Here is a 19,911-nt window from a genome sequence, read left to right on the forward strand (position 1 = left end):
CTTGATGACTGATATAAAATCATTAGTTTTAGGATAAGATTTATTGAGTTTATCCCATCAAATTTACTTTGGGAAATTGCTCTGTCACAATAGTTAAACACAAAAATAAAAATGGTGGAATGATGTATAGATCAGTAAAATAAGATATAAACAAATATACAAGCATATAAAAAAAACTTAATGAAATAAATAACAGAATGAATATTTTACAAGGTAAAACTACTAATCTATGCAACAAAAATTGTGATACACTTCTATCATTCAACTTCCTTCTATTTTTTCCTGAGTTAGTGTACATCTCCACACACATATCTGTAGAGTGGATATTATTTGATTCATACAGGGCCCTTGAATTGTTACTGATCCACGTGCTGTTATTATCTGTCATCTGCACCAGAAAAAAATAACAACAATAGTTAAGACTAACAGTACTTCTCATAAGTAACAATGAAGATCATGATGAAAAGGACTGAATAAGAAAATCCTGACTTATTTTTATAATAACACCATAAAATGCTCTGTGAACCTGTAAACACAAGCTGCTACTTCAGTTAAACATTTGCTTTTCTAATCAACTCAAATATAAACAAAAAAGGTGTTACAGCAGTAAAATAAGTGTGTTTTTTAAACACAATTAAAAATCAGTGTCAGGCTTTTGTAAGTTTCCCTTTTTTTTATCATACAATAAGTGGATGTTGTCACCTTCAGCCTTATGTAAGACATTAGGTCCTTTTCCTGTACCACTAAAGTGCTTTCACAGATAACAATCAGTTTATTAAAACAAACAATGAGCAATGAGGAAATGAAATACACAGGAATACAGTTCTTCCTTCCTTGAATAACTGCTAATGACCTTCATGAGGGAGAAGAGAGAGGTCTGAGCATTTTCAAAAGACATTCTTGTTTAGCCCTTAAAAAAAAACACACGGTGGCAGAAGGTCATTGTGAAACTGCAAGATCAGGTTGATGATGGGCAGAACTGATGAGTCAAGCTTAAATTCTGGTTCCACATGAGCCTGGAATAGATCCTGCTTGGCTACGCATTTACAGCAATGTGGTGACACAGCTGAACTGTTATTATTAGTCCTGATGAAGAAAAGTGAATGTGCCAACAGCAAACAAAGACATTTGTCTTCATATTTTTTCCAAAAAGGTTTATTAGGTTTGCATATATTCCAGAATTTCATAAAACATCAACTGTAAAATTTCATAGTATAAAAAAACAGTGAAGGTAAAAGAAAACACAACTTTACACATAAAAACAATAAAATAAAAATTCAATTCGAACTATCCTATTCTAAAATAAATAGTAAATAAATACATATCAAATTATTCACATTTGTGCAGCTAAATGACAATTCACACATAACGTTATGTAACATTTATGGTGACATGAATCGTGCCACCTTTCCAGCATTTTCATGAAGTTGTAGAACAATATGTTCAATATGAAATTCCATTCTGGAGGATATACATGTTGTAACAACATTTCAGAGCAATTGCAGATCTTTTAAAAGTTTCAGGAAAATTCAAATGTCACATTATGTCACTCCTTGTCACATTTAGTATGGCTGTTTTTTTCCCATCTGTTATGCTAGTGTATATGATATGTACTTTTTGCATTTCTGTGGAGAAATATACAGCTGTCTGTAGCTGCCTTAGAGGAAGAGAAGTGTCTTCTATATTAGGCTGTCGGTGCTGTTTTTGTAGCTCTGTGGGGAAGACTCTATGTCAGAGTTGCTGTGAAAAAAGAGAGGAGAGGATAAGACAACAAACTTCAAAAGAAAGATGAAGGAAACAAAGAGGTGAATCCTTCTCTTACCTGCTCAGTTCATATGCGTCAGCTTTCTTCTTCATTTTTTTCAAGAGCCACAAAGCCATAGACACACCAAATAACAAGGCAGTGCCCCCTGTTGCCACACCAACGGTAACTGCAGCTACTGGAGCAGGAGCTGTGGAAACATTGTAAAACGTGAATAATGTGAACTTTTGAACAGAGATTTGTAAGTGTGCACATTTACATTTTGTGTACCATTTGATCTGTTGTTGCTCATTTACCTTGACAGGTGGGTTTCTCTGCAGTCCAGTTGCCATGATGACCACATGTCAGCAGCTCAGGTCCTTCTAATGAGTAGCCTTGGTCACAGGTGAAGGAGCACTGAGAGTTGTAAACTGACTCAGTACTGGAACAACTGATGTGACCGTTTTCAGGAGCCTCAAGCAACAAACATGTAACAGCTGTTGTAAAAGAAAGGAAGATATTGCATATTGAAAAAGTGATCTCACCTGTGCTCGTAAGATTCTGAACATGCAAATGACGTTTTGAACAACAAGTAATCCAGGTAAAATGGGTTCACATGTACCTGTGCAGGTTGGTGATCTGGAGGTCCATTGGCCTGGATGTGTACACTCCATGCTGTGTGCACCTTGCAGCTCATGTCCTTCATCACATGTAAAATGACAAACCATGCCAAGTGGATGGGGTGTGTCATGACTAAGAAATGAAGACAGAGAAGGGCTGCAGCTTATCTGACCATTTGTTGGGACCTCTGGAGCAGGACATCCTTTTGCTACAAAAGGGAAACAAAAGAGTAAAATATTACTAATATGTCATGACATAATCAATCCAAGAAAAAAACTGGAGTAACACTGTTTGTAGTAAATATTGATATAATTAGTCTTTCAGACCTTTGCATGTAGGTATGTTTTCATTCCACTGTCCGTCCTCAGAACACTTGATGGTGTTTGCTCCCTGCAGTTCAAAACCTTCTTCACAGCTGAAGCTGCAGGTGGAGTTTGGTCGCAGTTCAGTCTCACATTCACTGCACTGCATGATGAGGGGAGCTTCTCTCTCTGGATTCTGGCAAAGGATGGCTGACACAGAAACATGTGTATTTTATTGAACGTGTCCTCATGATATAGAAGATGGTGGGTTATACTTTTCGTGTTCCTCTTACCTTCACAGTGAGGAATCTGCTGATTCCATGTACCTCCTGATGTGCAGGTCACTCTACTGGCTCCCACTAAATGGTAACCTTGGTCACAACTGAAGCTGCAGGTGTTTTTGTAGCTGAACCTCGTATCAGCATCTTCTCCACAGCTGACAAAGCCATTTGTCAAGTTTTGCAGCGCAGGGCACTGAACAGCTACAAAAGAGAGAGGCAACAGAAGGAGTTAAATTAAAGCTTTTATTTTAATCATCATGCAAATCATCCTCCAAATAACAAAAACTACACAACGATGAAAGGTAAAAACATGTGGCCGTACCAACACAGTATGGCTGGGATCCATTCCAATTTGCTGATGCTTCACATTGCAGAGATGAAGATCCAGACAGTACATAACCTTCATCACAGGTAAAAGTACAGGTGGACTGATAGCTGAATGAGCCCAGAGGATCGGAGCATTTCATGGATCCATGCGTCGGCTCTGACATCTTCTCACACTGAATCACTGTAGACAACAGGAAAAAAAACATCAGTCCACGACTCCATCACTGTGTAGTAAATAATAATATAATTACAAAAAAAAAAGTAGCAATATTACGAGCTATTAGCACTTAAACTCACTTTCACATGTAGGGGTTTTTTCTGACCATTTTCCTGACCCCGTGCACCTCAGAGGAGTCTGCACACTCAGCTTGTATCCTTCCTCACAGGAATACTGACACAAGGAGTCATAGGAGAAACTGCCATAGTTGTGAGAGCAATTTACATGTCCTTTATCTGGAACAACCACTTCACCTTTGTTACACTGCACAACTGACAACAAATAAAACACACAGTTAGATATCAAATCCTTTATGTGACTTAAAATATGTATTTAAACTACGCTGTCATTTTGTTTTCTTACCTTGGTCACACTTGTCTCCAAAAAACCCTTCAAAGCAATCACATTTGTGGCTGTTGATGGTTTCAACACACTCTCCATGCAAACAGGAGTTATTCTTACAAGCCGCTGGAAAAAACAGACATGCTTTTAGAAATTTTACCTATTATAGTAAAATAATGTGTCACATAATTAATCTTAATTTTTTAATCTGCTCTAGTATGTTAGTCCCAAAATTTTGCTCACCTGTGTAGCACAGAGCAGTCTTTGATTTTGTACATCTCTCGTCATTCCACTTGCCTGGTTCTTTGTCTCTTTTAATGTACATCTCCACACAATCCTCACTGATCTTTGAATTTATTTCTCTCTCGCCATTGTTCGGTTCTCCTTTTGCCCAGTTGGTTGCTTCCTCTGTCAGAGGCTTGTTGGTTCCTACCCAGGTCCAGACATTATTGATCTTACGGATTCCAATCCAGTAGTAGCCTTTTTTCTTGGGCAGCCAGTTGTTAAGATGCTCAATCTCTTCCTGGTTCTGGATGGCCACCATGTCTGTGTAGTGCTCCTGGCACCAGCTTCGTGCATTTTCCCATGTCATTGTGTTGTTTGAATAGAAATAAGACCAGGACTCTACACTAGTCCACATGCACAGCACTAAGGACAGAGAACAGAGATACACATTAGATGCATATGTGGCAGAAAGGATGGATTTTAAGAATTTCTCTTTGGTTGTAAAACTTGCAAGAGTTACACTGATGTTTCTGCTTGCATCAAAATTCTTTACCTAAGCAAATGAAGGTGAAATTCATCCATGAAGCAGAGCTCTTATATCCCCAGGTCTTAAGTAGTCCAAAGCAGGAATCCTATGAAAATAAAATCACAAAACAAGTTAAAATACATTTACAGCATGCTATCATCATTAAATATAAGATAAAAGTGAAATAATGTTCTCTGAAAAGATTGATATTTAAATTACTAACCCTTCTACTCACCATGTTAACTAATATGCCTGATAGCCTACAGAAGATTGTTGATCCTTCCGCCTCAGTATATTTAAGGATAAAATGATTCTGAGTGTGATCCACTGGATTGCCTCCTCTTATATATGACTCCATCCTCCTACAGGAAGCCTTTCAGCGGAATTTCCCGCAACATTTCCCAATGCTGAATTCCACAGAAGGCTTCAGGATCATTTCCCACAAGAAAGAAAAAAGACAAAAAGAAAACTTCTATTGTCTGTCATCATCAAAAAAGCATTAAATGATATTAACTTAAACAAATTCAAATAAATTCAATCAATATAAGTATTGATAACTTTATATGCTGCAACACTGGCTGCCAGCTGTGTTCACACATTGTCTGGTCCTACGGAATCAGAATCTGAAATATCAGTTTATAAAACTGTTGGTTTTCTGTTGTCTTATGTTGAAACAGAGGATGATGATTTTCAGTGTGCTTGCCAAAACAGTTTGGATCTGGGTCAGCTCCACCGAGAGGAAACCTTTAGACCCATAGGGATGGAAACAGTGAGTAGAGCATTGATCTTGACGTGGAAATGGTTTGCATGATTAAAAAACAGGGAAAATATATTCATTAGAGAATAAGGTCAGGTCTTTGGCTCAGGTTTATAAAAATATTTGTAATCCTTTTCAGGTTAAACAAAGACACCGAAGTTTGTCATGAACAAGCGAGGGACATATTAGTAATAATCTAATTATAAATGGGTGGATATTATGAGGTACCGGGGAGCAGACTGGGAGACTGGGAAAACATCAAATGTTGTTATTTGTGATGTTTTTTTGTTTTGTTTTTTACAATGTATTACAACTGATGTATTTATTTATTTATTTGTGGTGAACATAAAGATGAACCACAGATAGAATATTTGTAACTGTTGCATAGATACTGGTTTATGCCATTTAGATAAAACAGGAATGAATAATGTGAGGAGAAAAATAAATATTATTCATAATGAATAAGTTGTAATAATTCATCTCTCAAAGAGTTACCTATCGTGTTAGAAAAGTCAGAGTTATTCAGAATGAATTATCAGAGTAGTCCTGCGTTGTTCCTTACTGTTTTGAATATGTCGTATCTGTTTCTATAAATAAGGATGAGTAATATCGTCTTATCTGTCTTTAGTTACTCATTATTGTCACTACATTTACACTTATTCATAAAAAGATAAAGGACATTATTTATCCTTCTGGAATTGAGCCACTGGTAAATTTTGTGTTATCATTTTGGCCAAAGCTTCCTTTCAGGAAGGCTTTCACTCATATACGCACACCCCCACACAGACACATGCATACACAGTAAGTCCTTGTGACTCATTTCATGTGAGAGTATAGTAAAGGATCACATCCTGACTTTAAACCTACACAATTATAAAGTTAAATTTATGCAATAGGTCAAATGTGACATTCCTCCAAAATCTTTGTCCATATCAACATGATGTCATCACCCAGTTGCTGGAGACTTGTCAGCTGCACATCCATGATGTAACTCTCTCTAAAATGTGCTCTTTTGAGTTGAGAACCGGTGACTGTGGAGGCCTTTGGTTACAGGGAAATTGTCAGGTACAAGAATTTTAAAACTTACTTTTCATGCTCACATTTCTTTCTTGTGAAGAGTAAATAGAGCTATGGATTATTCTGGACCTGTTTTGCCATAAACTTGCACTGAATCTCTTAGCAATAGTATTGCTGTTCTAGTCAGTGGTAATAATATCTCATACTGAGTCACTAGAAGTAGAATCAGTTTACCAGAGATATAAAAAAAAAACCCTAACAGCACTGAACCGTCAGCCTTAGTCAGAATTATTTATCATTATCTTTAAATGAAGTGAATGCATAAGTTCAATGAGGAGAATTTGTATTCACTCATCAGCCCTGCATGGGTATTCAGGTATGTTAAAATTATGTAAAAAACAAACAAACAAAATAATGATGAAAAGTACAAGTTATTGAAATATGTAGAGCATGTTGTGTGGAAAGAAATATTTTAAAAACATTCAGACATCTGAAAGTGTGTATAAGGATGTATAAATATGCCAGGATGACCTGACTTAACTAACTGTGGTAGTTTCCTCAGTTTATACTGTCCTTTACTAATAATAAATTACTAATAACTTTGACTTGCTATTCTTTGCCCATTCTAATAGCCATCTGCTCACCTGTTTGGCTTTTTTTTCAACCTGTGTAATTATGAACACCCCCCCCCCCTCCCCCAAACAAAGCATGATTAAAATGCTTGTTATTAATACCAAAATAATATTTCCTGTTATTCCTTTTTTCAGATAACAGCCTTATCCTTTGCCAAGCTGCATACAAATGAATCAAGTTCAGGAGAAGATATGATATTCTTAATAAATCCCAAAGTTGGTAAATTTAATAGTTACAGCAGTTAAAGATGTGACAAATAATTATACAAATATAAATGTTCAATGAAAGTGATATTATGACAATCATATGACAATTTAAAATATTTCTAAATCAACAAAATAAGAACAGGATTTAAAATGGTGCAAAATTTTGTATAGGAAATATCAAACTTTAAAATAATCTTCACCACTTGATGTTAAATTGCTGCATTTCCCATCATTCCATTCTCCTCAGTTTCGTCCTGAGTTAGTTTACAAAAAAAACAAAAAACACTGCGGCTATTTGGCTCATTTGTTGCTGATGAATCATTACCGATCCGTATGCTGTTATTCTCAAACTGTGTCCAAATTTCACTCTTGTGTTTTTTGGGGAGTGGAATCCAGAAATACAGGGAGAAAATATCCTTTGCAGCAGGATAGAGACCAGACAGTCATCCTCCTCTTGGTTTCAACATCATGTCTGTGAATCTGGCCTGGCACCACTGTCTGGCCTGGGTCCAGGTCATTGTCTTGCTGGAGTCGTGATGCATCCCGCAGACAGTAGTCTCATCCAAAGAATTATCTGAAAACATTCAGAATAATTCATAGTGTGATGATTATAACATGTAACAGTGTTGCATGTTCCATGACATCAGTCACACATTTTGCTAGCATCAAATCTAAAACCCAAAGATAATATCAATAATTTATATCAACCTTAATCCTATATTATTAATCTGTTGCCTACCCAAGGTGAAAGGTGGATATATTTACATCCATTATGATGCTTATTATCATTAAAAATGACTGATGAGAAAATGTCTCATTTACTCAGATGTTATGTTGTTTGACAGAAGCTGCTGCTGAAGTTAAATCTTTGCTTATCTGATCAACCCAAACATAAGATAAGAAAGTGCTGCAGCAGTAAAAATAATTGTGCGTCCATTCAGTGCATCTAAGGGTCATTGCCAGGTTTTTGTAAGCTCTCATTTTTACATTCAGGGCAGCCTTAGCATAGAATAACTCGATGTTCACAACATGTTGTCATATTCAGCCTTATGTAAGATATCTGACCCTTTCCTGTCCCACGAAAGTGCTTGCACAAATGACACTCAATTAAAACAATGGATAGAATACCCAGAAATATAGCTTTTCCTTCCTACCTCTCACTTTTCAATTTTATTCTGCTTTGTCATGTCCTTTATGATGGAAAGGTTGCTGGAGAGACAAAAGGTCCAGGCAGCTTTCAAAAGAGGTTCTTTCTCAACCTCTAAAAAAAGTCATGGTGGCAGAAGGTTATTGCTAAAACTGTGAGAGTCGGTGCATGTCGTGCAGAATTGATGAGCCAAGTTATGAAAGCAGACGGCTTCAGACCCTGCTCGGCTAAGCATTTCTATCATTGTGGTGACAAAACTAATGGAATATTTTTATTGGTCATTATAACAAAACATGGAAGTGCCAAAATCTAATTTTTTTAAACAATATTTATTTGTTTTGTGTGTACATGAGAACATTACAGTTACAGTGGCTCAGTAAATAAAAATAAAAATATAGCTTTGTACAAGCAAACACCTGAATAAACATTCACCACAATTTTCTTTTAGAAAATAAATACCACATAAATACTAAAAAGAATTCACAGGTATGCAGGGAAATGGCAGCTTACATGTTATGTGACGTTTAAAGTAACAGGAATAGCCACATTTTCCCAGCATTTTCATGAAGTTGTAGAACAATATGTTCAATATAAAATTCCCACTGGGAGGAAATACATGTTGAAACAACATTTCAGAGCGATCACAGATCTTTTTACAGTTTACAAAGGGATACAATGATTCAGTGGATGTGTCTAAATAAGCTCTTTTTCTTACATTGGCTTTGCCTTATTAGAGTGTTATACTAGTGCAAATAATATGTTGTGCAATAATGTGGTAAAAATTTACAGTATTCATATTTGTTTATTAAGAATATCAGAGATTTCTATATTAGGCTGTCAATGCTGTTTTTGTAGCTCTGTGAGGGAGACTCAGTGCTGCTGTAATAAAAGAGAGAAGATTAGCACTGAAATTTCAATAAACTTAAAAATAAAGAAAATAAAAATGGTTAATCCTTCTCTAACCTGCTCAGGTCGAATTTGGTTACATTCTTCTTCATTTTTTTCAAGACCCACATAGCCATAGACACACCAGATAACAAGGCAGTGCCCCCTGTTGCCACACCAGCAGTAACTGCAGTAATTGGAGCAGGAGCTGTGGAAACACGGTGAAATGTGAATAGCGTCAAACTTTGAACTGAAACTTGTTATGTTAAGTTTATGCATTTTAACTTCTTGTTCCCCTTGTTCTGTTGTTGCTTATTTACCTTGACAGGTGGGTTTCTCTGCAGTCCAGTTACCATGATGACCACATGTCAGCAGCTCAGGTCCTTCTAATGAGTAGCCTTGGTCACAGGTGAAGGAGCACTGACAGTTGTAAACTGACTCAGTGCTGGAACAATTGATGTGACCGTTTTTAGGAGCCTCAAGCAGCGGGCATCGAACAACTGTTGTAAAGGACAGGAAGATGTCACTTTCATGTCATTAACATACAAATGAAGTTGTGAACAACAAGTAATCCAGGTAAAATGGGTTCACATGTACCTGTGCAGGTTGGTGATCTGGAGGTCCATTGGCCTGGATGTGTACACTCCATGCTGTGTGCACTTTGCAGCTCATGTCCTTCATCACATGTAAAATGACAAACCATGCCAAGTGGATGGGGTGTGTCATGACTAAGAAATGAAGACAGAGAAGGGCTGCAGCTTATCTGACCATTTGTTGGGACCTCTGGAGCAGGACATCCTTTTGCTAAAACAAAGAAAAAGAAAGAAAGAAAGAAAATTAATCAGTAACATATAAGAACACAGACACTGTTAAAATTGCTATGATGAGTGAAAGGTGTTTGCAATAAATAGTGATACAACTAGGCTTTCAGATGAATGATGGCTGACACAGAAACATGTGTATTTTATTGAACGTGTCCTCATGATATAGAAGATGGTGGGTTATACTTTTCGTGTTCCTCTTACCTTCACAGTGAGGAATCTGCTGATTCCATGTACCTCCTGATGTGCAGGTCACTCTACTGGCTCCCACTAAATGGTAACCTTGGTCACAACTGAAGCTGCAGGTGTTTTTGTAGCTGAACCTCGTATCAGCATCTTCTCCACAGCTGACAAAGCCATTTGTCAAGTTTTGCAGCGCAGGGCACTGAACAGCTACAAAAGAGAGAGGCAACAGAAGGAGTTAAATTAAAGCTTTTTATTATAATCATCATGCAAATCATCCCCCAAATAACAAAAACTACACAACGATGAAAGGTAAAAACATGTGGCCGTACCAACACAGTATGGCTGGGATCCATTCCAATTTGCTGATGCTTCACATTGCAGAGATGGAGATCCAGACAGTACATAACCTTCATCACAGGTAAAAGTACAGGTGGACTGATAGCTGAATGAGCCCAGAGGATCGGAGCATTTCATGGATCCATGTGTCGGCTCTGACATCTTCTCACACTGAATCACTGTAGACAACAGGAAAAAAAACATCAGTCCATGACTCCATCACTGTGTAGTAAATAATAAAAGTACCAAAAAGTAGTAGCAATATTATAAGCTATTAATACTTAAACTCACTTTCACATGTAGGGGGTTTTTCTGACCATTTTCCTAAGGAAGTACACCTCAAAGGTCCTGGCACACTCAGCTTGTATCCTTCCTCACAGGAATACTGACACAAGGAGTCATAGGAGAAACTGCCATACTTGTGAGAGCAATTTACATGTCCTTTATCTGGAACAACCACTTCACCTTTGTTACACTGCACAACTGACAACAAATAAAACACACAGTTAGATATCAAATCCTTTATGTGACTTAAAATATGTATTTAAACTACGCTGTCATTTTGTTTTCTTACCTTGGTCACACTTGTCTCCAAAAAACCCTTCAAAGCAATCACATTTGTGGCTGTTGATGGTTTCAACACACTCTCCATGCAAACAGGAGTCAATCTTACAAGCCGCTGGAAAAAACAGACATGCTTTTATAAGCCTTGCTAATCATAGTAAAAATAATATATCAAATAAACTATTTCTAAATGTTTTATCAGTAGATTACCTTGATAATAATGAACCAGAATAACAAATCTAAGGCAGCTAAAATAAACCATATAAGCCCCAAACTGTTGCTTACCTGTGTAGCACAGAGCAGTCTTTTTTTTCATACACCTCTCGTCATTCCACGTGCCTGGATTTTGGTCTCGTTTAATGTACATCTCCACACAGTCCTCACTGACTCCTACACTTTGTCCAGTTTTGCCATTGTTCGGTTCTCCTTTTGCCCAGTTTGTCGCTTCTTCTGTCAGAGTTTTGTTGGTTCCTACCCAGGTCCAGACATCATTGATCTTACGGATCCCTATCCAGTAGTAGCCCTTTTTTTTGGGCAGCCAGTTGTTAAGATGCTCAATCTCCTCCCGGTTCTGGATGGCCACCATGTCTGTGTAGCTCTCCTTGCACCAATTACGTGCATCATCCCATTTCATTGATTTGTTTGAATAGACGTAAGACCAGGACTCAACACTAGTCCACATGCACAGCACTAAGGATACAGAACAGAGATACACATTAGATGCAATTTTTTGCAAAAATGCAAAAAATGTTAAGTTTCTATCAGGCTATAAAACTTGCAGGTGGGATGATGTCTGCATTGCACATACTTGAGCAGATAAAAGTGAACTGGATCCATGATGCACGTGCCTGAAATAATCCATAGCACAATTCCTAAAAAATAAGTTAGAAAGATGCATTAACATACATTAATAGTATACTATCAATCACAGGCTATAAGATACAACTGAATAAATCTGCAGTGCAGAGAATGGAATTTAAACTGATTCAACTTCCACTTACCATTTTAAGTGATTCTTTAGCCTTTGACTTCAGTGCAGATCGATGTGATTCTGAGGGTTTTGCGCTGAAGTGCCTGCTTTTATGATGCTTGGCTTGGTCCAGGTTTCCTGAAAGCTTTCATAACAATTGGACTTTTGAGTGGAAACTCCACCCCGACTCTTATACTCCTCCACTCTACGAGAGGCTGTTCCTTTTGAGATAAAAAGAAAAGCAAAAGTAAAGTTAAAAAGAAAAGAAAAATAACAAATGAAATTCTGTTATTTATTAACACAGTTGCTATTTTCATTAGTATGAAGTTCTTTCAGTATTACTTTCAGTATCATTATCATAAGCAGAAAACAAGTGTATTTACTTCGGTTTACAAACTATTTTCATGAAGTTACTAGTTACTAGTGTATTACATTTTGTGCTACCTTATATGAGTATCACACTACACTGCACTGCACGTGCAAATATTGCATTTTTAAACATATGCACAACCACTGCATATAGTGTTCTTCACTGAGATGCCATCAAAACATGCTGCTCAGAGTGCTTTAGAGAACAATAACACATGCAAAAAGCCCCACACAGTCCATCAGCCCTGCTTCAAAAGCACCTGTGAACATCATTTAAGTGATCCTCTCATTAATTCGGGTGAGAATGTTGATGAGGAGAAGATCTGTCAAGCTAAACTGACTGAGTTAAAACAACAGGCAGTGGTTATTGAAGTCATTGTTCTTACTCTATTAACCATGGTTATCTGCAGGAAAACATGTACAGTCATCACTGCTTTGCATAAAAAGAGCTTCCCAGGGATACTGATGCTAGTAAGATTGCACCTAAATCAACCAATTATTGGAGCATGAAGAACTTTAAAGAGAGAAGTTCAGTTGTTATAAATACGTTTTCAGGGCACCTTACAAAGCCCAGCAAGCGCCAGTACCATCTCCTAAAGCAGGGGTTTCAAACACAAGGCAGGGGGCCAGAACTGGCCTGCCAAAGACTCCAATCTGGTCATTGGATAGTTTTTGGAAAATGTCAATGAGAGGATACATTTTATTTTTTCAACTGCATTTTCTATATTTTTATCAGCTTATGAAAATACCACGCTAAACTGAAATAGCAGAAAAGTTCCTACTTTTTTACTGTCTACGAAATAAAAAAAATTTTCTCCATGGGCTCACGTTATTAAAATGGGCATTTTTTGTTAATTAACAAGATGTTTTATAATTTTAGGACAGACTGGGCAATGAGCTACCAGACTTCTAATTTCTTACAATTTAAGTCCAAAGACTGATCCTGACAGATTTCTTTCATTTACCAAAACAGCATTTCTTTCTCACGAACAAAAAGAGATGTACTGTTGAAACTTATTTTTCTTGTATCACAGGGTTTAAATGTGTAGTTAAACTTCTTTAGATTGATAGAAAGAGTTTCACTGGTCTGGCCCACTTTACATGAAAGGGGGCTGTATGTGGCCCACAGTGTAAAATGAGTTTGCCATCCTTGTCCTAAAATTATTCAGTTGCTTAGGAAAGACAGCAGGCAGGTGTGAGTGTGAGTGAGACTGATGTTTTTCAAAAAACTACAGGTACTGCAGAGGCCTGTGTTAAAAGTCATTTTTTCTCTGATGAAGCCCCTTTACAATTGTTTGAGACAGCCAGAGAAATGATTGTCCAGAGACGAAAAGGTGAGCTCTAACATCAGGCCTGTGTCATGCCAACAATAATGAATCTTGTGACTATTCGTGTGTGGGGTTACGTCTCATACATAGGCGTGGGATCACTCACAATTGTGCCTAAAAACATAGCCATGAATAAAGAATGGCACCAAAACATGAAAGCATTTTTCCCAACCACCAACAAGAACATTTTGCTAAAAAACAATGCCATTCCCAGCATGCTGGAGCAAAAGTGATAGCTAAGCTTGGGGAACAGAGGTGGCTGCGCTTACCTCAGCTGTGGTGATGGGGCTCTGTGTGGGTTGAGTCACCTCTGATGTGTTTGTGGGTCGGTCTGTCTCAATAACTTTAGCGACATGTTGAATAGTACCCAGGGCTGTTCTCTTCGGTAGAATTATTTCGTGTTTGGAGTGGTTAGAGATGGGGACCTTAACAAATGGCCTTTGATGGTTGTTGATCTCAAGGAGCCCTTCCCCAACACTCAGGTGTCTCAAGGCAGTGTTCTCATCGGGTTCGTACAGCACCAGGGGGTCACAAATGTCAAAACTTTGGGGTACTCTGCACCACACTTGGACTGCTTTTCCAGCAGGAATGGTCACATTGCTCTTCCCAATTCTCACTGTGGCTGGGTCACATCCTGCTCTTTGTGGTACTTGTATGAAGTTTACCATAGCCATCACTTGCTCTTCGTCTGTACCAAAAGCTTTGCGTAGGAGACTATACAATAAAGCACTGGCCTCTCGGTCTGACTCTTGTGCTTGGATAATGGCGCCAAGCACGTTTGCTCCCAGGAGGGGCTAAGGGAGTGACAGCTTACTGACAAGGAAAGGGGCTTGCACAGTAAGATTGGGATCTTCGTGACCAGCGAGAGTGACTGTAAGTTCGACCCACCCATCATAAGGAACTGCTTGTCCGTTAACCGCATAAACTTCAAGTCCATCATTTAACAGCTCTTGGAGGGGTCGCACCTGATAGTTGGGAAAAAACCGCTGAACCCAATGTCTGTCCACTAAACTCACTTGTGAGCCAGAATCAAATAACACTGTCACTGGATAGCCACCAATCAAACACTTGAGAAGGCTTTTCTTTCCAACTAGGTGGACTTTACAGCTGTTTGGTGTTAAACTTTGGCAAGAGGTTACCTGTTGCTTTCTCTGGTCTCGCTTTGGCTGCTTTCTTTTTAGCTTACTGCAACGCCTTGCACACTCAGTGGTGAGCTGTGCAGAGGAGGACCTTACTGGCTGGGACTGTGACTCTGCGCCGGCCTCTGGCTGTCCCTTGACAGAGACCGATCCCAGTTTCCCTGAGTTTTGGTCCGCTTTAAAGATCCCACTGCTCGGTGTCCTGACTCGCAGCATACAAAGCAATGACTACAGTCCTGCAAGTTCTGCTCAGTACACTTTGGACAAAGGAACGCTTTCTTTTGGAGGTGGAGAACCAGATCAAGGTCCTGCAGGAGCAGTTTGATAGCAGCATGAATGAGAAAGAATATTTGGTTAATACGATGGCTCTGACAAAGGCCCGTCTGATCAGGGCAGGGAAGCTAACGTCCGCTCTTGGTGACGAACAAGTATGCTGGGAAGAAAGTGTAGCCCTGTTTGAGCAAGAGATCATCAATGTTGTGGGAAATGTCTTCATTGCAGCTGCTTGTATGGCATATTATGGCGCATTTACTTCCCACTATAGACAGCTGCTAATTGACCAGTGGATAACGCAGTGCCAGAACCTGAACATCCCAATCAGTTCCACTTTTAGCCTGATTAACATTCTTGGTGATCAATATGTCATCCGCCAGTGGAATGCAGAAGGTTTGCCTCTTTTAGGTTCTATATGACCACAAAGATGGCCAACCCACATTACCTGCCAGAGGTTTGCATCAAAGTTACAATTATCAACTTCACTGTCACTAAATCTGGCTTAGAAGACCAACTTCTCAGTGATGTGGTGCGTCTTGAGAGTCCGCATCTTGAGGAACAGAGGAACGAGCTGATTGTGCGCATCAACGCTGACCGCAGCCAGCTGAAAGATATTGAAGACTGCATTCTTAAGCTTCTCTTTACCTCTAAGGGGAATATACTTGACAACGAGGAGCTAGTTCAGACTCTCCAGGAGTCAACGGTGACTTCAGAGGCCATAAAGCAACGTCTGGAAGAGGCAGAAGCAACTGAGCTGTTGATAAACTCTGCAAGGGAGCGCTACAGGCCTGTGGCCACTCGAGGATCTGTTTTGTACTTTGTCATTGCCATTCTGTCAGAGATCGATCCTATGTACCAGTTCTCACTCAAGTACTTTAAACAGCTCTTTAATTCCACCATCGAGACATCAGAGCACTGTGCTAGAAGAGCGCCTTCAGATCCTCCTGAATCAAATCTTGCTAAACTCCTACATTAATATGTCAAGTGGACTCTTCGAGCAACACAAGCTTATCTACAGCTTTATGTTGCACATAGAAATCATGAGGCAGCGTGGCGAGATCTCTGATGGGGAATGGTGGCACTTCCTAAGAGGAGCTTCTTCACTGAAAAAGGAGTTTCCAGAGCGACCAGATGTGCCATGGCTAAGTGTTTTTTACTGGCAGACATGTTGTGAGCTGGAGGACACACTGCCTTGCTTCAAGGGCATCTCCAAAGAAATCACTAGAACCCATATCCATATTAAGCTAGGGCATTTTGAAGCATCTTTAAATCCAGAAAAATGGAATGGCTATGTGTCAGAGTTGCCTTCTCTCGAGGAGTCCAAAAAGGAGAAACAGGAGATAACAGGCTACTGGAATGAGCGATTGGGATCTTTCCAGAAACTAGTTCTTATCAAGAGCTTCATGGAAGAGAAGGTGGTTTTTGCAGCACCTGAGTTTGTGATTGTCAACTTGGGGAAGGAGTTTGTGGAAAACCCTCCAGTTGACCTGGCTAATCTCTATAATGACATATCCCCTACCACCCCATTGATCTTCATCCTCAGCTCAGGTTCTGACCCAATGGGTGCCTTCCAGCGCTTTGCAAATAAGAGAGGGTGTCTCGACAGGGTCGAGGCTATCTCACTGGGGCAAGGCCAGGGACCTATAGCGGAGAAGATGATCCATTCAGCGCTGACAAGTGGCAACTGGGTCTTCTTGCAAAACTGCCATCTGGCTGTGTCTTGGATGTTAGCCATGGAGGAGCTCATTAAGACCTTCACTGACCCTGACACATCAGTCCATGAGAACTTCCGTCTATTTCTCAGTTCCATGCCGACCAAAGTATTTCCTGTTACAGTGCTCCAGAACTCCGTTAAGGTGACTAACGAGCCTCCTAAAGGCCTGCGAGCCAACATGCAACGAGCCTTCACAGAGATCACCAGCAGTTTCTTTGAACACCACATTTTGGGACACCAGTGGAGGAAGATTGTCTTTGGAATCTGCTTTTTCCATGCAATCATCCAGGAGCGGAAGAAGTTTGGTCCCCTGGGCTGGAACATCCGCTACGAATTCAATGACAGTGACAGAGAATGTGCTCTGCTCAACCTCAACCTGTACTGCAAAGATGGCACCATCCCTTGGGATGCTCTGGTCTACATCACTGGTGAGATCACATATGGAGGGAGAGTGACGGATGCCTGGGACCAACGGTACCTAAGGACAATCCTCAAAGGCTTTTTTTCTCCAGAAACTCTGCAGCCTGGCTACACGTACTCCCCCTCAGGTGTTTACTACGCTCCAGAGTCAGATGAACTCCAACAATATAAGTATATTGAGAATCTTCCAATCATTGATGATCCTGAGATCTTTGGTATGCATGAGAATGCCAACTTGGCTTTTCAGCGTCAAGAAACTATAACTCTGATCAATACCATACTGGATGTTGATCCTTGTTCTTCAGCACAACAGGGAGCTAAGAGTAACGATGACATAGTCTGCGAGCTCGCCGAACTGATTTTAGCCAAACTGCCCGAGCGACTGGACATGGATGAAGCAATTGACACACTGTTTATCAAAGACACCAATGGGCGCATTAACTCCCTCACAACTGTTTTGGCCCAAGAAGCAGACCGATTCAACAACTTGCTTAAAGTTCTCAGGATGTCTCTTATCACTCTGCAAAAGGCAATAGCAGGTCTCGTTGTGATGTCAGAGAAAATGGACCGAATCTACACAAGCTTTCTGAACAACCAGGTCCCCACCCACTGGGCAAACTCTGCCTACCCTTCCCTCAAACCGCTGTCTTCTTGGGTCAGAGACTTGACTCTCAGAACTTCCTTTATCCAGACTTGGATCACACGTGGTCAGCCCAAATCACTTTGGCTCTCCGGGTTCTTCTTCCCTCAAGGCTTTCTTACTGGAGTGTTGCAGAATCATGCCCGGCGTTACAGTTTGCCTATTGATGAGCTTAATTTCCGCTTCAGCGTGGTGCCGGCCTACAGGGATGAGGAAGCAGTCTGTGAGGCTCTACGCACTCTTCCCATTGGTGCAAAACAAAACATGGATGAGGAGGACGGTGTACTTGTTCACGGCATGTTCATGGATGCCTGTCGCTGGGATGATGTCGGCATGGTGATTGATGATGCGCTGCCTCGGGTTACGAACGCCATGCTGCCGGTGGTGCACTTTGAGCCACAGCAGAACTACGTTCCAGAGCCTGACCTCTACCACCCTCCTCTGTACAAGACCTCAGCCAGAGCTGGCACTCTGTCCACCACAGGTCACTCAACTAATTTTGTGGTAACAGTAATGCTTCCCTCCAAGCGACCCAGCGACTACTGGATATCCAAAGCCTCCGCACTCCTGTGCCAGTTGGATGATTAAATGTTTATTCGAGTGCAAAGTAGAATTTTAAATGTCACCAAAACATTTGCACAGTAGCAACTGTAATAGCAACACAGACCGCAATAAAAATTTCACCTGACTGAGCTGTGTAGTGTCTTTGTTTTCTGATGCAAGGCTCTTAGCGAGTTCAAAGAGGTCTTGACCTTGGAGTGAAAACAAGCGTCTCCTGATATTCCAGGCGAGTTCCTTTCTCTCGGTCGACATGTTGTATGTATTTCTGATTATCCTTCAGCTCGATAGTGACTAGGATGCGTCACACTCCCCTCACTGCAGTACGGTTCCACGTCGAGGCAAAGGTCCCCTTTTCGCCTCACTACCTGGACACCTACTCGCTGGCTTGGCTGGAGTAGCAGCCTTGGTCACGATTGTGTCGTGGTTCTGGTATCACTGGATCTGCCCTCGACGACTGTAGAGGAGAGATCCCAGACGAGCCCCCACAGTTTGTTACGGGTCCCAGATGTGAAGACCACAATAACAAAAAGAATACAAATCTGTAAAAATAAAGGTAGAGTCTCAGAGAAAGAATCACAGGAGCACTCGTATCTTTTCCCGAATTGCGTCTCTTATTTCAGATCAACAAATATAATTTACATCCAGTGTTTTCACTTGTCAGATATGCTCATTAACTGTAAAAGGTAAATAAAAGGCATTTGGCAAATATATGTATCTATGGTTGTTACATTTCTCCAGTTTACACTGTTAATTACACTATTCCTTCACTCATTTACATCAGCAGTGCAGATACCATACAATGCCTTAAACATCTTATTGCTCTTTCTCACATATAGGGCAAACTCAAAATAGCTTATCCACAAATCAGATATAAGTGCATAAATCTTACTAGATTAGACAAAACACACCTGAATGTATTACTTTGCAATGTAACAACATAAATGTACATGCATTCTTAGCTTATTCTTAACATTTCCACATCACTTGAACCGTAAATTGTATATGAGATATTTTAAACTCGAATAATCTGATGTCAGGGCCTTTACAGTTAAATTGGAACACCACACACACATATTTGATTGTTAAATGGAGTTTACCAAGTTTAAATACATCCCGCGGGCTGGCAAACTCTCGCGGTAACTCTCGCGAGACTTGGGGCTGCGCAGCTCGGCTTTATCACCGCTGCGGTGCCGCGCTTCAGTAACTTTCAAGGTTAAGGTTATATCGGCGGTGTCAACATAACTCTCAGTAAATACCGAAGTATAATGAGGCACAAAACCCTCATACACTGTATTTTTAAGACGATACTGACCTGTACAAATAAAGGTAGAGTCTCAGAGAAAGAATCACAGGAGCACTCGTA

General features: G+C 39.9%; 2 protein-coding genes and 1 pseudogene across 5 annotated transcripts; 1 reads left to right on the plus strand and 2 right to left on the minus strand.

The window, feature by feature from the left end:
• Positions 1-1,139: 1,139 nt before the first annotated feature.
• LOC146546410 (E-selectin-like) lies at positions 1,140-4,890 on the minus strand. Of its 2 annotated transcripts, XM_085263581.1 has the most exons (12): positions 4,818-4,890; positions 4,610-4,688; positions 4,075-4,479; positions 3,853-3,957; positions 3,570-3,761; positions 3,268-3,453; positions 2,958-3,146; positions 2,689-2,874; positions 2,364-2,570; positions 2,059-2,238; positions 1,823-1,952; positions 1,140-1,740 (listed from the first exon to the last, which is right to left on the minus strand). In XM_085263581.1, exons 1-12 carry the CDS (start codon positions 4,818-4,820, stop codon positions 1,680-1,682), a joined length of 1,923 nt encoding a protein of 640 aa, XP_085119707.1. In that variant the 5' UTR covers positions 4,821-4,890; the 3' UTR covers positions 1,140-1,679. The 2 variants fall into 2 exon arrangements, with proteins under 2 accessions (XP_085119707.1, XP_085119708.1); XM_085263582.1 differs by lacking the exon at positions 2,689-2,874 and having other exon boundaries at positions 1,143-1,740.
• Positions 4,891-7,181: 2,291 nt separating this feature from the next.
• On the minus strand, positions 7,182-12,305 carry LOC146546411 (E-selectin-like). Of its 3 annotated transcripts, none has more exons than XM_085263585.1 (11): positions 12,136-12,304; positions 11,943-12,006; positions 11,420-11,824; positions 11,145-11,249; positions 10,862-11,053; positions 10,564-10,749; positions 10,253-10,441; positions 9,825-10,031; positions 9,548-9,727; positions 9,306-9,435; positions 7,182-7,769 (listed from the first exon to the last, which is right to left on the minus strand). In XM_085263585.1, exons 1-11 carry the CDS (start codon positions 12,136-12,138, stop codon positions 7,766-7,768), a joined length of 1,665 nt encoding a protein of 554 aa, XP_085119711.1. In that variant the 5' UTR covers positions 12,139-12,304; the 3' UTR covers positions 7,182-7,765. The 3 variants fall into 3 exon arrangements, with proteins under 3 accessions (XP_085119711.1, XP_085119710.1, XP_085119709.1); XM_085263584.1 differs by lacking the exon at positions 7,182-7,769 and adding an exon at positions 8,653-9,218 and having other exon boundaries at positions 12,136-12,305; XM_085263583.1 differs by lacking the exon at positions 7,182-7,769 and adding an exon at positions 8,653-9,221 and having other exon boundaries at positions 12,136-12,301.
• Positions 12,306-15,164: 2,859 nt separating this feature from the next.
• LOC146546412 (dynein axonemal heavy chain 6 pseudogene) lies at positions 15,165-18,582 on the plus strand (annotated as a pseudogene).
• Positions 18,583-19,911: the final 1,329 nt, after the last annotated feature.

This window comes from Mchenga conophoros, linkage group LG23 (assembly GCF_057382185.1).
Source record: "Mchenga conophoros isolate Kocher_MC1m ecotype Shallow Benthic linkage group LG23, M_conophoros_male_GT1.1, whole genome shotgun sequence".
Taxonomy (NCBI): Eukaryota; Metazoa; Chordata; class Actinopteri; order Cichliformes; family Cichlidae; genus Mchenga; species Mchenga conophoros.

What these genes read in the sequence shown, in the direction of transcription:
- LOC146546411 (XM_085263583.1), bottom strand. An exon ending in GACTGCTCTGTGCTACACAG is followed by an intron (nt 11,250 to 11,419) that starts GTAAGCAACAGT and finishes TGTTTTTTCCAG; the next exon opens with CGGCTTGTAAGATTGACTCC. An exon ending in ACCAAATTCGACCTGAGCAG is followed by an intron (nt 9,222 to 9,305) that starts GTTAGAGAAGGA and finishes CTTTTATTACAG; the next exon opens with CAGCACTGAGTCTCCCTCAC.
- LOC146546410 (XM_085263581.1), bottom strand. An exon ending in GACTGCTCTGTGCTACACAG is followed by an intron (nt 3,958 to 4,074) that starts GTGAGCAAAATT and finishes TGTTTTTTCCAG; the next exon opens with CGGCTTGTAAGAATAACTCC. An exon ending in AAACATACCTACATGCAAAG is followed by an intron (nt 2,571 to 2,688) that starts GTCTGAAAGACT and finishes TCCCTTTTGTAG; the next exon opens with CAAAAGGATGTCCTGCTCCA.